General features: G+C 44.3%; 1 protein-coding gene across 4 annotated transcripts in view; it reads right to left on the bottom strand.

Moving 5' to 3' along the window:
* Nucleotides 1–19724, bottom strand: part of nav3 (neuron navigator 3) — a 190540-nt gene that overhangs the window by 103812 nt on the left and 67004 nt on the right. For all 4 annotated transcript variants that reach the window (XM_041963487.1, XM_041963488.1, XM_041963489.1 and 1 more), the window contains exons 4-5: nucleotides 14698–14770; nucleotides 7942–8116 (exon numbers count right to left, since the gene is read on the bottom strand). In XM_041963487.1, coding sequence (XP_041819421.1) covers nucleotides 7942–8116; nucleotides 14698–14770 — 248 coding nt within the window. The remainder of the gene's footprint in view (nucleotides 1–7941; nucleotides 8117–14697; nucleotides 14771–19724) is intronic.

Genomic DNA, 19724 nt, shown 5'->3' with positions numbered 1-19724 from the left:
CACACGCCCTGTAAACAATGAAAAGTCAAAGGCCAGGTGGCGAGGCTGTTGTTTATTCCTGTGTGGAAATGTTTTCAGTGTACTGTCCTGTGTGAACTGCATGACTTCCAACCATGTGAGTGCTTGTCACTTGTTGCCATAAACTGAATGAACAGAGCCTCTGTTGAAAGTTAGCCCGTCTATCAACTAAACATAGCTCCTCTTTTAACTAGTTGCGCTGAGCGCGTTGGGGAAATATTTTTTGTGGCTGACTTTAGTGCTAAACAAGCAACTTAAAAACCGGCTCAAAGCAGCAGTGCCATTTAAACTGCTGCCTGTCAGGACAGACATTCAGGCTAACTGTGCCTCAGCTAGCATAACGCTAGCATCAAAATATGAGACTTTCCTACTATTTTTTCACTCTTTCAGCAAAGACAACGACATTTTTACCAGCAATTATGAAACAAGCACACACAAACACAGAAAATTATGAAAATGTAACCAAAATATGTTTCAGGCAGTGTTGTGGCAGGTTTGGCTAATTGGTGCTAGCATTAGCTAAGTTAGCCTTCACCTGTTTTCAAAAGTTGACACATTAACAAAAAGCTGCTGTTAAGAGCAATTTATTTTAAAGCTACGTTATAAACAGTATTATAAACCATTCCAGTGCGTACAGTAAAGAAGCTAATGAAAATGACGACAGGAGGACAAAGACTGTACGAGCGGATGCTGAAAACTCACCCGGAGGATGGAATACAAGCTTCACTGTAGCCTGATATAAGATGTGACGATAAGAGCTGGCTGTACTTTCAACCACATAACACAGCATTAAATAACTTACTGTAAGTTAGGAGTGCTTATTATATAACACTTTCTTGACTGTTAATAAATCATAAAAAAATTACTTCATAGAACAAAGACTGCAGACTTCTATTCATACCTCCCACAGGCTGATCAGAGGTAGAAACCTGACTTCTCCAGTCAGAGTCGCAGCGGTTCAAACTGTTACAATGAGCGGAGCAGTCGAGCTTCAGCTGGAGGACAGACGGAGCAGCAAACACCAGCAGTCTGTTTAAACGTCCTTCTCCTCCGTCAACGAGGAACAACTTGTTCTCTGTTTTGTGACTGTGGGCTGCTGGTTTGGCGTTGGTGAGTGAGAGTGGACAGAGACAATAAACTACCTATACTGGGTGGCTGGATGACGCACTGCAGTCAACACATCTTATTTTCTGCTCTGTCTGCTTTTAGCCTGCAGTTCTGCAGCCGGCATGAAAACCGACCAATGCTGACAGCTTCGAAATCAGACTTTTACATTTCAATGTTTGACGCATTTAGCAGCGTGACCCAAAGTTAAAAACAAAAACTTCAGGAGGAAAAGATTAGAAGAGAATCGACAGTTATTATTGTGCAAGGAAGGTCCTCTCTGTGTAAGGAATTACACGTTTCAGGAATGCATCAGAAATTGGTATTATAAGGGACAGGGTTCAGCACAAGTAGACTTTTATAAAAATCTATTGCTGATGAATCATCATGCATCATTTCATCTACAGAGCACAATAAAAGGAGGACTGGTGCAGGTTATTAGTCAATATCTTGAATAAATGTCATCATTCTGTCGAATCAAAGCAGCCGTCGCAGGGTGACAGTGCGATATTTGATGCTTTGTGCAGAGAGGTCGAACTGTGAACGACAAGGATCTTTCAAGGAGGTGAGCAAAATTTTAATTAGCTGTCGAACTCTCCAAGAGTGTGTCTTTAAGGTTCCACTTCCTCAAACACACACTATGGCACTTCTCATCTGCCTCACATGTATACTGTAGATGCACAGCCTCACACACACACGCTCCCTCTGGACAGTTCAGCTCCCTTTTAAACCACCTGTGATGAAGTGCTGAGTCACTGTACGTTTCTAATTGACCTTGCAGGTTTTCGCGATGCGATGCTCACAAGCTTCAGAGCAGACAGCAGAATGCAGGGGAGACGAGTTCAGGGCGGTCTCCCATAAGTCGTATCATGTTATTAATGAACTATATGATACATGATACATCGCTTAATGATGTCTGGCAAATAGTATGTTCTCCTTAGTTTCTCACACACCTCCACAACCCACACCACATTTCATCTCCCAGTAGTGTTTTGTACTCTAATAAATACCCTAAATGGCACTTAGCACACGGAAAAGACAAGCTTAGACAGAGATTAATGGAGCCTGTCACACTCTAAAATGCCTTTTCAGCATTTCAATGGAAAAAAAAGGGTCAAATTTGTGCATCACATTTCTCTAAAGGAATTAAGCTTTTGTCCTTTTGCTTTCCTTCTGTCTTTCCTCTCTTTTTGTTCATATTCATAGTGGGAGTGCAGTGCAAAGCTATTAGCAAGGAGGAGGAACAAGGGTTATGTTTAAAGGCACCAAAGGCAGCTGAAGTCTGAGAGAACTTAATGGAAGCAGCAGCAGCAACCCACATTTGTATATGACAGTTTAAAAAAAAAACAAAAAAAAAAAAAAACAGGGGTGCTGCGGTGCACGTTTTTCCACCACAAGACTCATCCTGGCTCCCTCCCCCCACCTCCAAGTTTATGAAATGCAATGAAACATGAAGGCGATGGTATAGAGTCCCCAGCCTGGAGTGCTTATCCAACCCACAGCATTTAAGATCTTTCCAAAGTGGAAAAAGACACCAGAACACATGAGGGCAGGATCAGGAGCAAGGAGATGGGGAGGTGGTGGTGGTGGAGAGGAGAAGGAGAGGGGGCTAAAGTCTGTCACTTTTGATCTCATACAACATACATCAGCGGTACCTCCGTCTAATACTCCACAACACTGCGGTGCACATGCAAGCGATATTGGATGGCATCACTGGCCAATTAAATGTGAATAATATCAGTTTCAGCTCAGTTGTAGCCGCAGCGCTGAGGGCAGACGCAAACTGATGGGTTTTAGATCCAAGATGGCGGGGGCTCAGGCACTGAGGCCACCGTGATGACAACAGGTAATGAGATGTCACCCGACCTTCGTGTTCGGGGGGGATCTGTCCAACGTGGTGCTTTCAAAGCCCAATCAGCACTCGTGTTGCGACACCACTTGTAGCAACAGACACACACATGAAGTCACGTATCCATGACAACTCAATAGCTTCTGTGTTGCACAGCATCTACAGGTGGATGCTGTGGAAATTGGTATTTATGTATTTATGCTGCATCTGCATTAATGGTGCATGTGGAAGAATCACAGCTCACAAACAACTCAAAGCTCTTGCATTCACCTTGCACTTATTCTGCATGACCGACAAATCAACAGGTCCCCCGCCTTAACAACAAAAATAGGTTATTTGGGCCCCAGAGCTATAGGGTGACAACAATGAACCACATCATTCCCACTTTAAGGGTCGGGTTAGGCTAGAAATGAACTAGATTGTGCAAAGTGTGGTCCGACCATGTTGGAGGGATAATGTGTTTAAAGTTCCTCCAAATGGACGGCCTGGAAGGTGAACGTAGTGTTGCACACAAGCAGCACTATCTCAACCATCCACCTCGACCTCCTTCAACCCAACTTGAGGTTTTGAGGTGCGATAACAGCAATACGCCGCTACCGCCTCGCTTCTCTGACAACTGTCATTATTTGCACAGCATACACAAAGATCCTTTCAGTGTTTCCTCCTCATCCAGTAAAACATTAAATATCGCCATACAGACACATTTCTAGAATGTACCAGGCAGACACTCATTGAACTAAACAAAAAAGCACTGGTGATGGAGCATACATGGATAATTAGTTCAAAACACATGCAGCATGAAATTGGGCTTTTTATTGTGTAGTGCTCCACTCATCAAAGAAGCTGTTTGCAAGACTAATTAATGATTTCAACTAATACTCCTCACTGACAGTATCCCATGACAGCGATCAAAAATTCTTCATATCCATATCTGTGTATTAACAACCTAAAATAAAGAGCTAAACTGGAAAGACGTCATGTATGACAGTCTAGATTAAGAAACAGGACAAGCGGAACCAAACCATTTACCAGTTCATGATGCCACTGACACTAATCCATCCTCCTCCTATCACCATGTGTTCTCTGGAAAGATCCAAACTGTTGCCTTGATGTTACCACACACGCTGCACAGGCTAAAACTGTACCTAGGAGACGAGTCGGGCTTTGCCAGGCTGTTGGCTCTCCCGTAAGGCAGACGGCTCTTCCTGTCGCGAGACACGGCGGTAGGCAGGCGCGAGGAGCGCCAGACCAGGGGGTCAACTTGTTCGCCCCGGGACATGGTGAGTTAAAGAGGGAGGGTTTGCTGTGCCCTGCCAGACCCAGACCCCCCTGCCTTCTAGAGCACTGAAAACCTCCCGTGGCTCCGGGCTGTCGTGATCTGTCCAATGGGGAGTTTCCCTCTGACACACATCCCATCCCTCGCCCCAGAGACACCAGTCAGGCCAGCAGGTGCTGTCTATAGAAAGCTCCCCATACCACAACTGTAGATGTGCAGCAGGGCAAGTGTGTGAGCGCGTGTGTCTCTGTGTTCATCTGTGAGGCAGATAATTTGATAACTTAAAAAGCTTAACATTTTTAATTTAAAACATCCATTCTCCTGGCTTATCTTTTATTTTATGAAGTTACTCAGACATGCTAAATCTTCAGGGTCGGCTAGAGCTTACAGAAATTCATCACTGTGGAAAATTAGATTTAGGAAAGATATTTTTATGAATATGTTTCATTACATTTCAGTGTTTCCACAGACGAGTGAAAGCCGGACATGAAGCCTCAAACAAAAGAACATCACAGATCTTTAATATAATTTAAAGTTGACATGGTGCAGTATGAAAAGCAAGCGTCCACATCAGACTATCACCACTTACAGCGGATTTCTCAAATATGCTCAATTCTACACAGTCTCGGTGGGACAAGCAAACGCCTTTTGTTATAAGTTCGTTGAAAAAGAAAAGAGCCTTAAACTGCCTTAAACTTGCCTTAAACTAGGACTCTGAGCTTCTCAAAGACCAATGAAAAATCATCAAGGTTCATTAGCTCCGAAACTTCCAGACTTCCCCTTTTCATTTGCTCTTAGACCATCATCTTACTTTCCACAATATCTGCCAGTATCATATATATTCTGTACCAGCTTGCTAAAGCTCCTCTTTAAAGCTATATAATATTAAACTGAGTGGAACACTCAAAGCTGAGATAACATCAGTCCATCAGATTGAAATATTCTAGATGTCTTGTGCATCCTTTCAAACACATTTCCCCAAGAGCCAGCCTGACATATTTTGATCGTCTTATTTGCCAACGCTGTGATCTCTGCGTTCTGCTGGCGACGTACGGTGGAGCCTGGGACGCAGCACTCGTTGGAATCTGGTTCGACTGCAACACGTAGTGAGAAATCATCCTTGTGTGACGTTTGAGTCACACACTCACGATTATTCTGCCTCCGCTGCACACACGCGCCATAAACCACCGGCACAGTCAGGGTTCACACCAATTCACACTTTTCCCAGGTCAAGTGATTTATACAGACAGTGGCTTATCGTTTTTCCACTATGCCTCCAGATTGTTCTTCACCGAACATGTGTGATAATACACGAGCAACATTTTTTTCATCCTTTCCCTGAAATGATCAAATTTATTCTCCACACTTTCCCGGACTTTTTCTGAGCCACAGAGGTAGGTTGAGCAGCCCAGACGCCCCCAAAAAAACTCCCAGATTAATGGCTTACTTTATCACTGACAGACATGGAGCGATCCTCTGACCTCCACCCTGGCCTTCAGCATTCAGACGTTATTAACTTATCAGCCCAGGGGGAGTGAGACATTGGTGGGGATGTGGACAGTGAGGGCAGAGGGTCTATTTGGAAATTAACTGAGCCACTTCACAGAGACAGTCTTTAAAGAAGGCCTCCCCCCATGAATTTATATGTTCTTTTTGGTGAAGAAACCTCAAATATCTCTCCAAATAAGACCTCAAACATCTCTAAACCAACTTGTCATCACACACTTCCTTGTGCTCTCTGATTGTGGAAAGTGCTGCTTCTGTAATGGCTTTATCGGTGCTGTGTGTGTGTGCCGGTTTGGCACGCTCGCCAGGCTGGACTGATGCGGCCGTGTGCTTCGAACTTCACTGTCTGGTGTGTATGTGTGTGAGAGCGTTCGCCACCTGTTGTGGGGGGAGGCAGGAGTGTGGGAATGGGAGGCAGCTGTGCCCCGAATAACCCCACCACACACACACACACACACACACACACACACACACACACACTCACACGATACACTGACCCCATCGTTACCAACTCCTATCTCGCCCAAACAGAGTGACGCTAAAACGCTCGACAATATCATCTTACTCACATATCCCTCTCCTCAAGTGCTGAGACTAACTCCTCTTGCTGCGCTGGTTTTACACACATACACTGCCACACACACACACACACTGCCACACACACACACACACACACACACACACACACACACACAGCACTGCCAAACAGAGCAGCCGTGCTGTAACTCGATCTGGTCAGGGGGAATGCTGCTCATGTGTGGCATTTCAGGCCTTCCTTTAGATGCTCTTCTAAGGCCTGCTCTGTCTATTTACATCACACACACGCTTCTACTGCCTGTTACTGTTGAGCTGCCTGTATGCCAGCAGTTCTGCTGTATAATGCATGTTTTCATATTATGAAGTACCTCGTAAATGAACACAAACTTAGTTTTCAGACCCAGCTGATGCCGACTCAAATGACATCACATGAGGCAATTCATCAGACTTAGCACCAAGCCCCCAGGAAAGGAGCTGGGATGTCAAACGATTTCGTTATAGTTGTGCATTTACCGTATGATGCACACTGGCTCACAACACATCCCCCCCGCCATACACAATCATTGGAAAAGGAGCAGCTGTAAAATGATGAATATATTTTTGAGCATCACAAACCCCCTGAAATTTTATCATTAGAATTCAGTCCATTGGGACCAATAGCATTTGGAAAGTCTAGAAGAGCCTTATGATTCTATTATACCGCAAATTCACATGTTTTTCCCCACCCAGACACTTCTATTCCAAATATCTGTCAGCTTCTGTACTGAAACGTCATGTACATTTTTGCAGATTATGAAAATTAATTTTTTAAGGCTGCTGTCATTTAGATAATAATTTGATTACTTTGATGATTTTAAAGCAGATTTTTTACATTTTGAAAGTTTGATGAGAGGATTGACACCACTCTCTGTGTATCTGTCTGCTAAACATAAGGCTACAGCGAGCAGCTATTTAATAAATATATTATATCTTGTTTGCTTAATACATCCAAAGTGTAAGAATGACAATGAGATGATTTATGGGAGTTTATGTTCCAGAATATTTGTTTTAGCTCATTAATAAACTTCAGAGTTGCAGGAGACATGGCAAGGCTAGCTATATCCCCCTGCTTGCAGTCTTTATGCTATGCTAAGCTAACAGGCTAGCTAGCTGTAGCTTTACATTTACAGGACAGATATGAGAGTGGTGTCATTCTTCTGACTTGTCCCTCGAGCAGAGAGTGAAAAAGCCTATTTTCCACCCAATCTGACGCTAGGACATCATTAAAAATGTAAATCTAACGTAACTACTCCCGTCTGCAGTCAGCCAGCTTGACTCTTCCCTGTCAAAACTTCCTCATGGAGCTGATGCAGCGAAAGCCCTAATGAGAAACATTTTCCATGAAGGCTGTTATTCATTTTCAACACCGCTGAGAGGCGGTCATATCCATCAAATTCCTGTTTACAAAAGCTCTAACTGGACCTAATTAAGCATCCAGAAGCGATAAATCAGGCGACCTCTATTCCAGCGCGGATCCTAAAAAAATAATTGGCCCACTAATTCAAACCAGTGACATTTGCTTGCTTCTGTGACCTCTAGGCTACCTCTGCCACAAATGAGACCCAAACCAAAATCAAACCACTGAAACACAACTGCGTGGCGTGCAACGTACCTGGACTGCATCTCTTGTGTCTTGAGGCTGCTGGCGGACGGTGTGGTGCTGCTGGTCTGCTGGCTGAGCTCCACCAGGGACTGGTAGTACTGCTGCTGTTGCTGCTGCTGCTGCTTGTAGCGGGACAGGATGAAAAAGAGACCCAGGATGCTCTTTAGGTTGCCATTCCTGATCTCTGGAGGGACAAGACGGAAGGAAAATGTGAGCGTTCATGCCGTGTTGCCGTCCCACCATCATGTGAATTCATTCATCCAGCTTTAACCTGCACCTACCCTCCAGTCGAACAAAACTTTTATTTTTAATTTGTTTAGAACCACTGCAGTGTCCTGTGAGAATAAATCTGAATATTTTCCAGATCATTCATTGCATCTTTCAAACACCGTAAAGTGAACATACGGTGACTTTTTTTTAAAGAAAACACTTGAGGATAGAACTCAAGTGCAGCTGTTGTGCAGCAAACATAAGAGTTTAATACGAGTAATTATACACTGGCTTAGCAGATATTGATACACAGTATGTGCAAAACTACAGCATTTACTGTTCAAGAGTCACTTAATTGTATTCAGCATGAAGTAACACTTACTCTGTATAGGAATAATATAGGCTTCTGCTCACAAGAAGAGCCAGTTGTCACAGATCCAGACTAAATCATCTGCTCACATACATGAGCTAACACGCAGCTGCTTCATTTAGGAGAGAGGCTCAGCATGGGAACTTCTGGACTGGTGTTTAACTGGCAGAAGTCTGGTGTGAGGGTAAGTCTGAGGCCAAGCAGCCAAAAATAATACGACAGGAACATCACTTACAGTTCTGCTTTCGCCATGAAATGAGGAACTGATGGTGTGTTTTCAGGTACAGTGGTGGCATGGTGACAGAAGTGACACGATTTTGTGTATTGATAAAGGTACAGGGATCTGTACTGAAAACAAATTTAAAGGAAGTTAAAGAAATGTGTGAGAATCAAATGGATTTTGTTCCTGCTTTTGGTATTCGATCTGCAAGAAAGTGCAGTCCTGCAGATAAAGTTACCTTGCTGAGCTGGCAACAGCAAGACAGCTCCTAATCAATGAGTAACTTTGTCTGGAGTGTTAATCTCATCCTCAACAGCTCCCGAGTTCATCACGGACAAAACTTGAACAAATGCATCTCTCGCGGGCTCCTTCGCACGCAGCCAAGAGGAGATTCTGCAGCCACAGAGGAGGAAGAATTGATCACCGTGGCTAACGCACCCATTTGTGAAATGGACGTTTCTTATCAAACCCTCAGCGAGAGCTGGCGCGCCGAGGCACAGGAAGGATGGCGGCGGCTGACGCACGGCTTTTTGCTCCATTTTTCAATCTGGTGAGGCTCAAACATTCTCCCCAGCCATCCATGGCTGTGATGTTTGGAGACTGTGAAAGCTGGAGAAGATTAATCTCGTGGGGGTGTTTTCCATTTTCTAACACCCAGGGGTGGTAATTTATACCGGGCCTTCGAGAGAATCTGAACAGCAGCGTTTTCTGTGCTTTAGGGAGAAACAATGTAGCAGATTCAGCCAACCAAAGAGCCGCTCTGGGCTGAAACTTTTGGCAACTGGTAAAAGTAATAGAAGTGATAATGATGAGCACACGAGGAAGAATAATACTTCATCAACAAGGTCAGGGTCAGCTACAGAACAGCCCATTGGACTATTTCACACCTTACTCAAGGAAACTTTAGCAAGGTGTGGCCATGCACCAAGGTTGCGTTACCAACTGGGCATGGGCCAGAGATCCAGGATCACTGCTTTATGCTGTTTTATTTGAGAAGTTGTTCAAAATTATGCACCACAAAAGGAGACCATCAACTGATGTGATGGGGGCCTTAAGGTGGGTCCTGCCGTCACCCAATCTAGCCTTGCCTTGATGGCCCAAAATCTGGTTTCTTCATGATATCCATGTTGTGCTTAAATGGACATTCACGTGTTCCAGCAATTAGTACACAACAAATTTGTTGTGTGTGGGAGGTGCAGGGGTGTTAATGAGGGCAAACGTGTCATTTCCTGCCATGACTTCCACATGAAGGATCTTGAACGAATGGTGCAGTGATTGGAGGATGGTCCCCTTCAGGGAACTTGGTTTATGTTTAAACCAATTATTATTCATCATGTAGACGGTCCATCTATTTTTGATATTCTTGTCATATTAAATTCAGTATGTATATTTGCATCTCTGTCTTTTTTTCACGCACTAATGCTGCCTTTCTACGCTGTGATGTCATTTTTTTTTAACCTTACAGTATGTTGTCTTGTTATATTATCTAGACTTGGAAACTGAATTAAAATGAATGAGACTGAAGGCTTCCCAGCAGCAGTTCAAAAACATGCAAATTACTGTTTTCATTGACATATCAAATATTAAATTTGACCATATCCAGTTCTGTTCAATGTCTAATAATGAATGTGGTGCTCTATCCTGTAACAAAACACTTTTCTAATAGATGGAGTAAGGAGAATCTGGTCCTGATATCATCTCACGGGAGACAGTTCAACCCTGATTACAATCTGTTCTAACATCACTCCATCCATTAGCTTGTCCTGTTGCCGTCTTACAGATGTAGCCCATTTAGAAATGTTTGCTGAAGCGATGCTGCACTTTGAATAGCTCATTGGTATAAGAACATCAGGGTGGATGGTTGGCCATGCATTACTATGGCTAAGGTAAAGGTAAAGATCATCTCTATGCACAGACTATTACACATAGTAAGACGATAGAGAGGGGGTTCCGAGATTGAGGTAGAGACTATGGTCTTGGTTGAATATTGAAAAAGTCAACTCAGTTATGAGGTAAAATTGCAGTACATCCCTAATTTTGCAAATGTGTTTTCTATAAACATTTCATCATTATGCTGACATAAAAACATGCTTTGGGTGCCATCATGTTTTTTACAAAATGTATTAGCCAATGCAAAGTAGTTGTATATCAGCATAAATTTTGAGACGGGGCTGTTCTCAGCCAAATGCTTGCTGGTCAGTATTTTGCTGTTGCTGCATGATGTTTGAAAAAGATTATCTGTGCTAGTAAAGTAGGATATATATGCATGAAAAGGAACGTTCAGATGTTGCTGCTGTGCAGCATAAAGCGACTTTCTGCCCAAACTTTAAGCGCTCTGACTGGCAACACTGACAAAACAGCACCCTACTGACTTTTAATGCCAAAAATGATGGAGGAGAGATATGAGCACTTTGGACATTTTATGCTTGACCATCAATTGTCTGCAGGAATCTTATTGTAAGACTCTCACGGGGTGTCACCTTTTGTTGCACCCTTTTCAAGTTACTGAGAGTTTTGGGAGCATTGTGAGAGAGAAAAGGGATCGCTGGATTCTGTGAGGCAGCAATACACAGCCTTCCTATTCGCTGAAAGCAGGCGGGCTATGGAGCAGTGTGGAGGCTGAGTGTTTCTGCCTGGCTCACGCTCAATGAAAATGTGCCTTTGCTTCTGGAGGCCTTTTAAGTGGTTGACGTGGTTTCATTCTTTCTTTTTCCCCCCTCCTTCTTATTTGGAGAGGTTAGTTCATGAGTCACAGAGGACTTTGGAGGAGGTGAAGGAAAGGTTTGAGTAAGGCTGGGTAATACAAAGAAGAAGACAAATACTGTGTGGGCATTTCGGGGCTATATGTTCTGTCTTTACCTACTTAATCAACCTTTCCTGGGTTTAATCCCCAGACAATACATGTCCAGCCAGGGTCTCTCTTTACTCCACAGCTGGTTTTGTCTTTGCTCCCACTGTTGCCCTCGGCTTCTTTGTGGAAGTTTGGTTTTAATTAATTCCGAGTCCCCAATTAACTTTTCAAACAACTATTGTTCCACAGTTATGTTTTGTTTTCACACAGTCAGCCATTTCTTTGCAGCCAGAAAGAAGAGGTTATACCCTAATTTAACTTAAAGTCTTCCCCTCGCCCTAGGCCTCACCTTCTGGCCAGAGAACAAGGGTGGACCCCCTGTCGGCCCAGTACAGACGAGTGTTAAAGTGGACTAATGAAATCAGACCTATTTTAAAAACACTGGCACCCACAGAGATCAAGCGCGAGGGACTTTACTGCGGTGAGCAGGTCATACTGTAGGTTTCTCAGCTGCAGAGACCCTGCAGTGGAAAGAGGCTTTAATGACCTGTTGTATGGACCCCTCACTGTAACCCATTATCAACTGCAGGAAATGTGTGTTTTGGAGCTTTACACCTATTTTTTAAGGCTGGGACCGGTAGACAGACCTTCCTGCGGATAATTATCACATTTCAAGCAGTAAAACGCTTCTTGTTGTTGGATTCGATGACATTTTTTTGTGCTAAGGGGTCAAGTGTGAGTTTGAGTTTGAGTAGGTGGAGCTTGCAACCACACGAAAGGCTCTGCTGCACTTGTGCAGAGCAGTGCATGCAGCCAAACGCAGGTTCACAATGACGATATTGGCATGCTGATGGTGGCACTGGATGCAATGTGAAGGGACCATTGCAATGATTAAAATTCATCATAAATTTGTGGCAGTCCATCCAATAGTTGCTGAGACATTTTATTATATTTAAAACCACAAAGGTCCACCTCATGGTGGAGCTAGAAGTGAAGCCAGGGGATCAACAAAATCACTCAGATTCATCACCATGAACTTCTGTATGAAATTTCATGGCAGTCTGTTATATAGTTGTTGGGATGTATGGTCTTAAATATGGTAAAACAATATGGTTCAAACTGTCTTGGATTATATGACATTCTGCTTCTCACTCAAAGCCAAACATACTGGACCTGCCAGCTAGCCCGACATTAGTTACATTAGTTTATTCACACTTCATCCATCAGATTCTTATGATCTGGATTTTGATATGCGATCTGTCCCCTTTTGGTAAAAATGTGTCCAGGTCACTGTCATACCTGTCTGTAGCACTATTTTTTTTTCTTAGGTTGAAAAAAAAAAACGCTTTGAGTTGAGTTTTCATTATGGCCTATAACCTCCTTTAGCGGAAATGTCTGAGAGGGAACCATAACTCTTCAACAAGATGAGTTTTTCCGGAACTTCGGTTTACAACCTCCCACCAGAGGGATGCAAGGGGACTCCTACAGAGGTTATTACAATAAGTGGACTCTCTCAGGAAAAAAAACCCTGTGCCTGTATGCACATCAAACATTCCACTTTATTGTATTCCCATACCTTGTAAAAAGATAATAAAGACATCGTATGCCAGCCAACAGCATCTATAGAGATCCCTGGGCAAATTCAATTAGACATGAGAGGGCAGGCATGGCCATTTAATTCAAACAAACATACAGCACATCTGAAGTCTTCAGAATAAGGCTGGCAGAGGCAGAGAGTGAATCAGAGAGCGACGGACTGAAGGAAGTGATGAAATGCAGCAGCAACAGCGATGGACAGAGTAACCCAATAGCCCATATATTTACAGACCCACTTTGAAATTCCAGGCCCAGTGAGTCACTTTGCTGTTTTTAGTGCTGTCGTGGAGGGGGGGGGGGCACGGAATTTAGAGCTGTCGGTCAGTGTGTCAGGCTGTCAGACTATTTCTGCTGCTGGAGAGGTCAAGGGCGCACTCACCTCTTTAATGTTTAAAGGGGAGCAGAAACAACGTGAGGTCTGGGCAAACACGGGTCCTAAACAACAGCTGGAGACATTTTCTGCTAGAATAATTAAGACATGCCTGCAGGTACGGGACTTTATAGATTAAGAACGAGTTTGTTTTCGGTTTTCTTCACCAAACACTGTTGTACTGTACAACATGTCAAGACCTCCCTGCCTGTCGTCTTTATAATCCTGCAGACTGACAGGATTGAGATACACCGCTGATTTCTCTACTTCTCAGGGCTGACACATGGCAACATTCCAGGAATGCAACAGCTCTTTCACTTTTTGTCCCTGTTCAATTAAAATAATGCATCTCCAACTTTAGGGATTTTGAATTTTCCAGATAAACTGAGGGACTAAATGAAACCTGTCCTACTTGTTCTACTTCTAAACCAAATAGACCTTTTCAAACCCATTTACAACCATTTCTTAGCCAAACTGGCATGCGAGCCACTGTATGTTAAATCCCACTCAGTGTGTGGCATGTCAGGTGAGACACATCAATGCCAGGCATCACTTCTGTTGTGTTTCCCGTGAGATTCACAGACGCTCTCTGCATGCAGAGAAAAAACTGACTGCGGCTCATTTAGAAACTTTTTAGGGGATCTTGGGTTCCTCCTGCAGAGTAAATATCAAGTGTAAAACAAGATCATGACACATAGTTTGGAACTTAACTGTAATTTTAACCCTGGCCATGTGAGACCGTTTTAGCTCATCATTCAATTTGGATAGCAGTCATTCAGTGCAGAGCACTGCTGTAGTAATGGCTGTCATATGTACTGTATACCCTGATGGCTGGGGGGTGAATCCCCCTCTGGAGATTTTATCCTCCCACAATCCCCTTCTGATGCCCTAATGATTGCCTATGCTGCCATAGTGAAAGCTTGAGATGGAGAAACCGTGCACGCTGCCATGATACCAACGTGGTAAATTCCATTACTGTGAAGTATAATAGTATGTCTTGGAAATAGGTTTTAACCAGTTTTTTGAGGATATTTGGTGCTGTGAAGAAATGGAAAGCTACCCACAGAGGGCCGGGTGGCGCTGGAGCCAAATGAATTTTCCAGGTCTCGAGATTAGAAATACAACAGGGAGATCCCTCTTCTGCTGCTCCGCTGACTCAATTAAGAGTTTAATCAGGCCTTGAACTGAGTATTGTTGATTCTTCTTACCTTCTGCTGAGAGCCCTTGTACATTCACTCCTCTGGCGTCCAGGAAACTGAGGCAGGCGTCCACATTCTCGATCTGTCGGAAAGACGGCAGACATTCAGCACAAAGGACAGACGCAGCAAGAATGCGACGATACTTAACATTCAATGAGCCTAAATGTCTCGGGCCAGAGGGCTCAGAGGACGGGGCCGATCAGCGTTATTACACATAAAGCACATCATTGTGTGGCTATTATCCGACCCCCACTCGACCCCGGCACCCGTCTGTGTGACATACTGACCGCAGCGTATCTCCACCTACAGGGCGTGGGGCGCAGCCTGCCTTGGCATGCTACACGCTCGCCACATACATCCACGTTGTCAGTAATTGCTGCATACAGACATATATACAGTGAATTCACATCCACACACACACCCACACAGACAGAGACAAACACACACGGGAAACAATGTACACACACACGCATTTGCACATAAACGCAGGGTGTGTGGGTCAGTGAGGCCCTTTCACAGCATAGTAACAACTGTCACCCCTGCAAGCTGGTGGCAGTTTCACAAAGGCGCACTGAGGTTGCAGTTATTAGGGGGATTTTTGCATTCCTTGACAGCGGCTAGCGGGTGGCTCCATTAGCATGGTGGCTAGCCGCCAACGTCCCTCAGGAGGTCTGCTATGACGAAGTCAAAGGTCGGAGCGCTCTGCTTCAGCGCAGTGCGCCAAGGCCACACAAAGGGCAGGCCGGGCCGTCGGTCTGACGTCCAGCAGGCGATGATGATTCATGAGCTGTGACTCCCTTCAGCCCTCTAAAGCTCTCTCTCTTTCTTTTTAATGCTGTCTCGCCCAGCGTCCCTGTATCTCTTTATTAGCCTTTGTACAACAAGAATAATGAGTCATATCTGCACACAAGGATGCTCGCTGATTCTTCTCTTACTCCCACTGAGCCTAAATATATTGTCCTCCAAGTCTTAATAAAGTGTATTTCTGTGACATATTCGGCTGAGAGAATTAGCCCTCTCTTAGTGTGCAGAACATGGGCGATCAGTCTTGTAGCTGTAACAAGCTTCAATCTCACTGACTTTTTGATTGAGATCACAAACTATTTGTTTCATGTTTGCGCTATTTCAGGATATAAATCAGTCAAATCCTCTGAAGATGCTGTATTTGATCTGAGAAGAACCTGATGGAGCTGATCAGTCCTTCGCACTGATTATTTTACCATCATGACAAATAATTTGACATGATTTCTCCAGTTCTGAAGAAATGTCAGTTTAGAAGTTAATGCATAATTAACTCTCATTAGCGGCATCTCGCCATGCAGACTGTTCAGTTTGCTTCAAGATTTCTGCCACCCTCTGCTCTGACCTTGTTGAGAGTATAGAAACTTTCCTCCCAGGGAAAGGCTGAGTCGGAGCCTGCAGCGGGATGCTGGGGTGGAGGTGGAGTTTCTGAAATGCTATAAGAAGAACGGCGGCAGGAGCAGCAAGTGGAGAATGACATTTAACATTGTCTGGAACACCTGATCAGGTGGAGTTTGTGCCTGAGCGAACCAAACCTTAACCAGAGTGTTGTCACATCCTAAAACTGGTAGATTTTCATTTTAAACAAATGATGTTGTCCTGCTGATGGTGGCGTCACATCACAGAAGGCTTCTACGTGTCCTTCTGCACAGCACAGACAAACGGCGTCTTATGCCACTTGATTTGGAGGACTTGTTGACAGCAGAGCTTTCCGGTGCAGACATGGCAGCAAGAGCACACTGGCTGCTTAACGACACCATGGAAAGCGTGCGTGGGATTTATACTGCGATGAGAGCAGGATGCCTCGTGAGCCTAGCGGCACATTTGGGATGGCTGACTGGGCGAGACGTGCTGCGGTTTAATTTGAACACAATTCAACTAGTTTTAACTAGTTTTTAGAACTGATTCCTGGGGAAAGATGTCCGACTACACGTGCTCCCTCTTAACACCAGCGGCTGTTGAAGAGGAGTGCCTCCCTCCCCGTCACTTTCTCTCCACAGACTGATATGTTTACACTGGTTGTATCAACAGGGAGTCCTGTGGGACAAGAAGTCACACACAGAGCCTCTCCATCTGCCTGACACAACTCACATCCTCCCACTTCCCAACGCCACACACGTTCCCGCAGCAGGCACCAAGCGCCCTCACATGTGGGCTTCCGCGGCCCCTTCAAACATGAGGCACGCACACACTGACACATGTGTGCCCGGTGCTGGGCTGTTTGATTATCCCACACAAACCCTCAGAAGTTGGAGCGCCATGTGCCGAGCAGCGTTTGAGGACGCTCCTTCCTTTAGTTCTTAATTCGGTTGACCTTGAGGACGAGGTGGGATGGAGCGCTTCTCCAAAATAAACAGCCGAGAGGAACGGATTACACGCAATCAGCAATATTTGCATGATAACCGCCATTTTTTTCATCAAGGGACGACTCAATTAAGCTCATTCAGTTTCAAGTGTTTACCACAAAAAGCTTGCGAGGCCTTGCCGTTAGCGCTTCGCATCTGTTCCACAGGCGGCGTGTGTGTGTTCGTGTGTGTGTGTTTGAAGGCTGGTTTAATAGCTGATAAAGACAAAAAGGAGTGAACTCATAAACACACAGTAAATCTCTTTTTGGTTGGACAGATTTCTGCCTTTTAATGCTTTTTAAAGGACGGGCATCACAGACGAAACCAGCACCTTCTGAGGCTTTTAGACTAAACCGCTGTTTGTTTTTAGTCGGCCTTAACTCTAAAATGACGTAAACAAGTGGAATAATGATTGAAGGCGTTGATGACGGCCGGTGCATTAATGTTCCGCAGGGTTCTGGCGATGTTTAACTGCTAGTTTGGTGGGCGGCTTGGCTTTGTGGCATCCTGTAACAGCTTCTCAAGAAACCGACATCATTTATTTTTCCGATGCAGGCTGGCATCAGACGGAGCCGCATAAGCCATTAAAAGCAATTTGGAGAGGGGCATTTTGATGAGGCACACTTCGCCCAATCATGGAGTACTCAGAGCAGGAAAAAGGGAGCGCGTTTTTGAGGAGTGACAGGAGGGCACATGTGCAACACGTACTGCGGGTAGGAAACTTGCCGCAAAGCCTGGCGGGATAACGAGGGTGAGCTGTTAAGTTTCTGTGATAATCAGTTTCAATTAAGCTATGTTTCATTTACAGAGCCACAGTACAAATCAAAATATCACGTTCCATCTGACACAGGCGGCCCAGCAGAGAGAAGCTTGTACAATGGCTGGGTGACGCGAGGCCTGCAGAGTACAAAACCGCATTATCTGATTCAACCTGTCCTCCGCAGTCTCCCTGAAAATCACAGAGCAAATAGCATTAGTGCTTTAAGCAAGGGGCAGAGACAGTGGTTGAAAAGCTTCAGAAACACGGTGTAAGAGGGCCGTGTCATGCAATTGTTGCGATTTTCATGGTCAAGAATAAACCCTCTTAAGATTAGAAGTGTTTTTGCAAGTTGTAGCTGCTTCAATTACATTTATCAAACAAATATCAAATGCAGACTACACAGATTTTGATCTTTGAATGTGTTCTTCTGCTGTCCCAAGCTTTCATTGATTAGTTGCGCTTAAACTGCATTAATGCCCAATGATGTGGTATCACTGACAAATATGAATGCAGCATTTTAACAAGAAATTCTGCTTTAACTTGTGTGTTTTTAGCTTGCATTTTTTTTTTAAGAAATGACAACACAAATACTCAGGAAGCTGAGTATTTTCTGCCTTCCATTTAAGCCCTACTGTCCGTCTGTACTTTTAAAACCACATGGAAACACATCACATCACATGTATTAGTGTCCTTTGTGAAAACGTGATTTTTCTGTGAGTGCACTTTCCTTGTGGGAAGAGTTTGGTGAGCCTCGACAGCAGTTGTAGCATTTCTACAGTGTATTTTGATCCTCTTTCCACTACTGGTGAAAAGCGAGACACAAAATGAGACACTGGCTACATCTGCGTGTTTGCAGCTTCATTTCCTCACGTGCCTCCTTGCCTATGAAAAGTGTGCTGGGGCACGTTGGGCCTCTCAAAAGGCATCAAGTGACTGATGTACGACGGCTGGAACTGGAAAGTGTTACCCCTTAGATGCAACGGTGGAGTACAAATGGGCCAACACCTTAATTACCACTTCCTGCGGGACAGAAAATAACCTCCTTCAAGACAGGACTGGAAAACCAGGCGTTAGCGCTTTGCAGCACATGAGCACGGCTCAATAATTGAAGGGTTTAACCTTAAAATGCTACATATTCACTGGAAAACACATGCCACCTTAAATCCCCAAGTCAGTCCTTCAAAAGCACAGATGACTCAAGCTTCACAAACAGAGCTATTTTGTGAGCAAGTCTTGGGGTGACTCAGTCAACTCCAAGTTTTTCTTTCCAATTGGTCCTATTTTCAGAGCGGTGATTACTTTCTGAATGCTGTCCATGTTTATTAATTTGCTTTGTACCCACATGACCACTGTGCTCAAACCTTGTCCTGGCCATCAGGGTCAAGGACGGTCATTCCGGGCCGTGTGTTATTTGTGTTCCTCGAGGAAACCAAACCAGCAAAGAGCTGGCTGGCTCTTGTAGCATCTCCTCAGACTTTTCTTTTGCTTGAGGCAGAAATCAAAGTCCGGTGATGAGTCAGGGGAATCCGAATAAATCACATCAAAATCCTTTACATACGAACCGCGGTGTCATCGTTTTAAGCCTCTCTCCCAGCAGATCAAAATCAATAGTAGCTAAAGCTAACAAAAATGACTTTTGCCTCACACACTCCTGCATCAAAGTTGGCTTTTCTTCTTCCATCCAGTGCACATGGCAGAATGTTGAGCAGACGAATACACACTTTTTGCACCCGTTGATTCATCCTGGCACTTGAACTCATCACTCACGCCGAGGGGACACATAGCTGGGATGCTTCTTGCAGCCAGTATATACTGTACTATGTTAATCATTGTCGTCGAGCTGAGCTGCTTTCAAAGCCAAACATTTACATGCAGACAAAGCCAAATCCCTCTGCTGTTGAGTTATATCC

This window comes from Chelmon rostratus, chromosome 22 (genome assembly GCF_017976325.1).
Source record: "Chelmon rostratus isolate fCheRos1 chromosome 22, fCheRos1.pri, whole genome shotgun sequence".
Classification (NCBI taxonomy): Eukaryota; Metazoa; Chordata; class Actinopteri; order Chaetodontiformes; family Chaetodontidae; genus Chelmon; species Chelmon rostratus.
This window is presented reverse-complemented; position numbering and strand designations above follow the sequence as displayed.